The 8074-nt window shown below is 38.3% G+C and overlaps 1 protein-coding gene across 1 annotated transcript in view; it reads right to left on the bottom strand.

Annotated features, from left to right (window-relative positions):
- Positions 1 to 898: 898 nt before the first annotated feature.
- LOC105463226 (zinc finger protein 33A) overlaps positions 899 to 8074 on the bottom strand; it is a 52966-nt gene continuing 45790 nt past the window's right edge. Inside the window, 2 exon segments of the mRNA XM_011710209.3 lie at positions 899 to 4519; positions 4521 to 6583. Coding sequence (XP_011708511.3) covers positions 4406 to 4519; positions 4521 to 6583 — 2177 coding nt within the window. The 3' untranslated portion in view covers positions 899 to 4405.

The raw sequence follows: 8074 nt of genomic DNA, 5'->3' as shown, positions 1-8074 counted from the left end.
ACCACCTGTCAAACAGGCTCAGCCCAAGTCAAGTCATGCAGGCATATAGCCAATGGGCGAGCACTGCTGTCCTGCACACAGAGTATATTAGGATGGGAAGAGATGCGACACTCACCTCCCCCAAGAAAAGTGCATTACAGCACAGGCCAAGTGCAAACCTGCCAGCAACTAGTGGTTCTGTCAAAGAAGCCTTTGCCATAATATGGAAACTATCAGTTAGCCAACAGCAGTTAAAATTGGACTAGATGACCCTGGCTTTGGATGGGCCATCCTGTTTATGCTAATGGTTGTAACTGCTTCCTTTTCACCCTGATGGTGAAGGAGGGACCCCTACCCTGATGCTATAGAAAGGTTGAATACTGAACACCTGACACTGGACAGATAAGATCTAAGTCAGTTTGTCAGTCACACCAACTCTCAGAAAGGTGAGAAGGACACCACATGCCGGACAGAGCCACACAGGGTTCTACTTGGGAGCAGAGTGGAAAAGGAGGGGTTGTGGTGAGCAGCTGTATTATCCAGAGCGTACAGTGACCACTGTTTGCTGTGGGAGGATGTGAGGAGTTTGGTGAATAATTCCAAGAGCTGGCAAGGAAGAAAATCTTACTACTTAGGAATAAGCAGGAACTGTGCCTGGCCCTCCTGACAAGGAGGACTGTCTGCTAAGTTACTTCACCTGTGGAAGCACAGTGGTGATGGAAACGAGGTTAGGTCATCTGAGGCCCTTTTGGCTTCAGATATCAAGAGAACCAAGAATACTAGTCCTTAATTTCAGGTCACCATTACCATAATTTAAAATATATTAAGGACTTATAAAAGCAATTCAGATGTTCACTAATGGTGATTTACAGGTTCAGTCAGAAACATACGACTAACAAGTACAGAAACAAGATGTTCCTCGGGGTTGGTTATTTAATTATTTATTTACTTAATACACTTCATTTTTTAGAGTAGCTTTAGGGTTACAGAAAAATTGAGGAAAAAGTACAGCGAATTCTCATATAACCCTTCACCCCTCCCATCCTCCACAGGCTCCCCAATTATTAACATCTCGCATCATTATGGTTCATTTGTTACAATTAATGAGCCAATAGTGATATATTATTATTAACTGAAGTCCAGAGTTGACATTAGGGTTTACTCTGCATTTTCCATTCACTGTTTTCCATTCTCTGCGTTTCGACAAATTACATTACCCTAGAGAATACTTTCACTGCCCTAAAAATCACCTCTCTACCTGCCATCCCTCCCTTCCCCTCAACTCTCAGCAACCACTGGTCCTTTCACTGGCTCAATAGTTTTGCCTCTCCCAGAATATCATATAATTGCAATAAAAAAATAGAAAGCCTTTACAGATTGGTTTTCACTTAATAAGCATTTAGGGTTCCTCCAGGTCTTTTAGTGACTTGATGTCTAATTCCTTATCATCTACCTGAGGACTATATCCAGCAACCCCGCTATAATTACTTATTAATGTCAGCAGGAATTTTGTTGTTTATTTAGAATTCTCTACAAAGACAATCATGTTACTTGTGAACAAAGACAGTTGTATTTCATCCTTCCAAATCTATGTGCATTTTATTTTATTTTATTTTTTTATCACTGCATTAGATAGCACTTCCAGTACAATGCTGAAAAGTAGTGTTCCTTGCCATGTTCCTGATGTTAGTAGGAAAGCATCTAGTTGGAAACCTCAAGGATGATGTTACCTGTAGGGTTTTTTGCAGCAGTTCTTTATCAACTTGAGTAAGTTCTCCTGTATTCCTTCTGTGTTGAGGTTTTACCACGAATGGATATTGGATTTTGTCAAATGCTTTTTCTGCATCTACTGATATGATCATATTTCATCTTTGAGCTGCTAATGCATGCAATGGATTACACTGAATATCAAATGTTGAACAAGTCTTGCATTCCTGATTTGCTAACATTTTAAGGATTTCTGTATCTGTGTTCACTGGAAATACTGATCTGTAGTTTTCCTTTCTTGTAATATCTTTGCCTGGTTGTGGTATTAGGGTAATACTGGCCTCACAAAATAAGTTGGGAGTGTTATCTCTACTTTTATTTTCTGAAAGACACGGTAGAGACTTGATACCATTTCTACCTTAAGTATCTCAAAAAATGCACATTCGTGAACCCATTTGGTCCCGGCACTTTGTTTTGGAAGGTTTTATTATTTTTTGAGATGGAGTCTCACTCTGTCACCCAGGCTGGAGTACAGTAGCACAATCTTGGCTCACTGCAACCTCCACCTCCTGGGTTCAAGTGATTCTTCTGCCTCAGTCTCCTGAGTAGCTTGGACTACATACGCGTGCCACCACGCCCGGCTAATTTTTCGTCCTTTTAGTAGAGACGGGGTTTCACCATGTTGACCAGGCTGGTCTCGAACTCCTGACCTCGTGATCCGCCTGCCTCAGCCTCCCAAAGTGCTGGATTACAGGCATGAGCCACCGCACCCGGCCTTGAAAGGTTAATTACTGCTTTGATTTATTTAATAGATATGTATGCCTACTGAGGTCTACCCTTGTGTGAGCTTTGAAAGAATGCATCTTGCAAGGAATTGGTCCATTTTAGCTAAGTTATCAAATTTATGGACAGAGTTGTCCATATTTCTTTCTAATCCTTTTGGTGACCATAGGATCAGCTGTGATAGCTTGGCCTCTTTCATTTTTGGTACTAGCAATATTTGTCTTCTGTTTTTTCTTAAGCTAGCTAGACGTTTATCAATTTTACTGACCTTTTCAAAGAACCAGCTTTGGGTTTTATTGATTTTCTCTTTTCAATTTCTATGATTTTTACTTTTATTTTTTTCCAGGTTACTTTGGATTTAATTTGCTCTTCTTTTGCTAGTTTCCTAAAGTGGAAGCTTAGATTACTTGTGTAATCTAGGATCATCAGACTGTATAATCTTAGATTATTTGTATGATCTGATAATGTAATATAATGTACAATCTTCACACTGTCAATAACAGCCCCATGCCAGCTTGATTCTGGCTGTGCTCCAGCCTCAACCCTCCTCTTCATATTCGCAAAAGTCTCTGAAGGTTCAGATCCCTGTCTGGGTATAATGAGCCTTGAAATGACAGTTCAACCGCCCTGGGCAGCAACTGGGCTATATGTGTGGGCCTCTTTCCAGGTCCCTGTCTTGGAGAGCAGCTGCTTAAAGAAAATTTGGAGTATCACTTACGTTGAAGGCTGGAGTGTTCATATATGCACCCTAGGCACTTCATGGCATGGGATGGGTCACTGGTACGAAGAGAAAGGGAGTAACATGGAGGCAGGCCTAGATCTTCACATGCACAGGATAGATTTTTTTTTTTAGATAAGTTGTTATTTTGATTTTTCCTTTTAAATGGATAAACATTAGCTCTGTGGGTCTCCTTTTAAATTGTTTCAGGACATGACAAACATCTGGGATGGGCCTGATGATATAACCACTACTAAACTAGGATACCTACTTCCTATTCACAATTACATTAAATTCCATTATGCATATAAAACACACGATTTATATCACATACCACTTATACATTTGTAAGTCCTATGAACTTCAGGGATAACTCGCAGATGTGCTTAATGCTATTGCCCATTAATTGCCCATTAATAAATTGATATTAATCAATTTATCGATGCTTTATAAAAAGCTTCATAATCAAGTGGATGCCAGGGGTAGGGTTGCAGAAAGGGTGTGATTATTAATACAAGGGAACTACTTGAGGCTAAATCCTGATTCCTTTGTAATCCTGATACTATACAGATCTCAGATTCCTTTTCAGTTCTGTAAACTAATTGTGCTGATGGTTACTCAAATGTAAAGGTGGTAAAAGTTTGATATAAACACACACACACAGTGCACGCAAACCATAGTAAAATGTGAGTAAGTCTGTATCTACTAGCAAGGTAACATCGATTTCTTGGACTTGACCATATATTATAATTATATATTATCCTTAGAGGAAGCTTGGTGAAGTGTACATGGGAATTCTCTGTACTCATTACAACTTCTTGTGAGGTTATTTTAATTATTACTTTTTTTTTAAGTTCTTAAAGCTTTATATTCCACAATATACATCTATCTATAAATTATTGTTAGGTACCCTAAAAACTATTATTGTATCAAACTCAAAACAGAACTTGTCATATTTTATTTCTATGCAAAATTTTCACTTTAAATTTCTTAAATTGACAATTTTCTCCTCAGTGTAAATTCTAACATAATCTTATTTGTATTTTTGCCAAAAACTTTTATAAATTCAAAAAAATCTGTAAGGTTTTATGCCCGTATTCACCATCTGATATTAAATAGAATATCACTTCCTAACAAAAGCTGTCCTATAATTGTTGTAGTCTATGGGTTTATCCCCTACTGTTACTTTGGAGTAACATAAGGTGAGTTTGTGGATAGTTACTGAACATTCAGGATATCAGCAGGGCTTTCTCCACAGTGTGAATCATCTGAGGCATTATGGAGGCTGATTTGTGGCTGGAAATTTCCAATATCCATTTCATTCATAAGGTTTTTCTCCTATGTGTCTTCTCTGATGTACAATGAGATTTGACTTTTGAGAGAAAGTCTTCCTGCATGTGTTACATTCATAGGGCTTTTCCCCTGTATGTGATCTCTGATGTTTAGCAAGTTCTGATTTACGGTAAAAGATTTTTCCACATTCATTACATTGACAAGATTTCTCTCCTGTGTGAGCCCTGTGATGTACTGTGAGTGATGATTTGTGACTGAAGGATTTCCCACATTCACTGCATTCATAGGGTTTCTCCCCTGTGTGCTTTCTCTCATGAAAAGTAAGTCCTGACTTCACACAGAAAGATTTGCCACATTCGTTACATTTATAGGGCTTTTCTTGTGTATGGGTTCTCTGATGTACAATTAGAGCTGACTTATGGCAAAAAGCTTTTCCACACTCATTACATTTATAGGGTTTCTCCCCTATGTGAATTATCTGATGCTGAGTGAGTTGTGACTTCTGGTAGAAGGTTTTTCCACATTCATTACATTCATAGGGTTTCTCCCCTGTATGTGTTCTATTATGTTTAGTTAGGTATGACTTATTGTAAAATATTTTTCCACATTCATGACATTCATAGGGTTTCTCCCCTGTGTGTGTTCTATAATGTTGAGAGAGGGTTGACTTATGGCTAAAGAATTTCCCACATTCAGGACATGCAAAGGGTTTCTCACCTGTGTGCGTTCTCTGATGTACTGTTAGGTCTGACTTCAAGCAGAAGGTTTTCCCACATTCATAACATTCATAAGGTTTCCACCCTGTATGAACTATCTGATGCCTGGTGAGTAATGACTTGTGGTAGAAAGTTTTCCCACATGCATTACATTCGTAAGATTTATCTCCTATGTGAGTTCTCTGATGCTGTGTAAGATTTGACTTTTCACAAAAGGATTTCCCACACTCAAGACATTCAAAAGGTTTCTCACCTGTGTGAGTTCTCTGGTGTACTTTAAGGTGCGAAGTCACACGGAAGAATTTTCCACATTTATAACATTCATAGGGTTTCAGCCCTGTGTGTGTTCTCTGATGTTTAGTGAGGTCAGATTTCTGGCAAAAAGTTTTCCCACATGCATTACACTGATAGGGTTTCTCCCCTGTATGTGTTCTCTGGTGTAATGTGAGAGCTGACTTATGGCTAAAGGCTTTCCCACATTCATTGCATTCAAAAGGTTTCTCCCCTGTGTGTGATCTCTGATGTTTAGTTAGGTTTGACTTATCCCAGAAAGCTTTTCCACATTCATTACATTGAAAGGGTTTCTCTCCTGTGTGCACCCTCTGATGTCGAGTGAGATGTGACTTCTCCCAGAAAACTTTCCCACATTCATTACATTCAATGTGTTTCTCTCCTTTATCACCTTTCTGAAGCTGTGACCGACACAATTTCCTCCTGAAATTATTCCCACTTTCATTGTGTTCCATAGGTACCCCGTGATGTTTAGAAAGGGTGGACTTAACACATAAGAACCTCTCACAATCACTAAATTCATAGTGATTGTCCTTTGACGAAGGTATCTGATGGAACAAGAGGGATGAACTATCAGAGAAAGTTCTCCCAAATTCATTATATTCACAGTTATTCTCTTCTGCATTCTCTCTCTTCTGTGTATTAAATACTGCCTTTTCAAGGAGGGTTTCCTGACATATACTGTATTCAAAATTGTGCTCTAAAGTTTGAATCTTCTCATGCTGCAAAGCATCCTCATGACGACTCAGAGTGTTCCTATCTTTTAAAACTTCATTTTTCTCTTGAGTATGAGTTTCACCATGCTTAATATTGAGTAACAATTTCCCACAGGCATTAAATTCATCAGACTTTTCTCCTAAAGAGTTCATCTTACTGATAACCAATTGTGAAACAGTGTTGAAACTCATTTCACATGAGTCATACTGACAGAACATTTTTCTGGAAGGAAAAGAGCTTACGTCCATGTTAAATGGTATTCCTATTACATCACCTTGTTCCTTAGTCAGCATTTCATTATTGATGAATACAACTTCCCACAAATGTTTAGATTGGTTTTCTTGGCTCCTCTCTTTCAGGTGATCAGCTGTCCAGACTTCTAGAAACAAGCAAAATTAATCTTATATAAATTCTAAAACATTTCTCAGGGAATGAAATCTCTATACAAATGCCCCATGTTGTAGCTAACTCTGGTTTTTTGGCCAATTTCCAAAGATGAACATAATTGCAAGTGCATATTTTTTGTATTTCATGGGTTTGGGGTGAAAAAACAAAAACAAAACCCAGAACAAAAGGCCTAGGCTAGTGACAAAACAGAGAGGAATTTAACTATTTGAATGCACACATTTGGTTTCTAATGTAAAAAGAATAATAGCAACTGCTTACATCTGCATTTCCCTGTGCATCCCCCCAAGAATTATAAAAGTCAGCATAAGTGGAGCAAATAATATTATCTATAACATTCCGTGACTTTAGCATAACTAGGAGATGGAAAATGTTACTAATTTCAAGTACTACTAAGCAATAGATATTCAAATACAGTAAAAAGTGACAGTCCATGCCTACAAAGAGAGTCAGCCAGAGACTGTGGTGATCACATGGAATAGAGGAGACAGACAGCCCAGAGAGGATGAAACACAAAACTACTCCCAGAAAGGGAAAGTTTCACTATGAGTGGGAAAATACTCAGAAGATATCTGAGTTCACGCAGATTAAAGCTCAGGCTACTGGGAAATCCAAGAGAAGAGACTTGGATTGTATGAAAACTAAAGAGGCAAAGGCTAATCAAACTCAGGAATGAAGTTGTAAAGAGGACACAGTAATCACAGAAAATAAGACTGTAATTCAAGTCTTATTAAAGACATTCTTTATTAAGGAATCTGTTATGGACTAAACTGTGCCCCCCCAAAATGTGTATGTTAAAACCTCAACCTCTAGTGTGACTGTATTTGAAGATGGGGACTTTAAGGAGATTAACTAAGGTTAAATGAGGGCATAAGGGTAAGAAACTAATACAATGGCATTGGTGTCCTTATAAGAGTAGGAGGAGACTGGAAAGCACATGCATGAGCTCTCTTTCTCCCTCCACCCACCACCCCCAACCACTGGTCATATGCACAGAGAAAAGGCTGTGTGAGGGCACCAGAAGAAAATGCCATCTAGCCAAGGAGTGAGACCTCACCAGAAACCAACCCTGCTGGCACCTTGACTTCAGACCTCCAGCCTCCACAATTGTGAGAAAATTTATTTAAGCTACCCAGTCTGTTGCATTTTGTTACAGCAGCCTGAGCAAACTAATACAGAGCCAAAGGGGAAACTACACTTGACTGAAACTTGAATGAACAGCACTGTAAAGGAGAATGAAACAAGAAAAAAAAGAAGCAGCAATAATTTTAAAAGAGTAAGAAAAAAGAAAATAGGATCAGAAAGAAAGTTCTGGATAAAGATGGTCTACAATTAAATAAATAAATAAAATTATAATATAGTATATATGTTATTGCAGTCTTTAAAGAAGAAAAAAGAAAACAACAGAATAAATCCAATATTAAAAAGTATAATCTAAGAAAACTGTCCAAAAATGAAAGACCTG

This window comes from Macaca nemestrina, chromosome 9 (genome assembly GCF_043159975.1).
Source record: "Macaca nemestrina isolate mMacNem1 chromosome 9, mMacNem.hap1, whole genome shotgun sequence".
NCBI lineage: Eukaryota > Metazoa > Chordata > Mammalia > Primates > Cercopithecidae > Macaca > Macaca nemestrina.
This window is presented reverse-complemented; position numbering and strand designations above follow the sequence as displayed.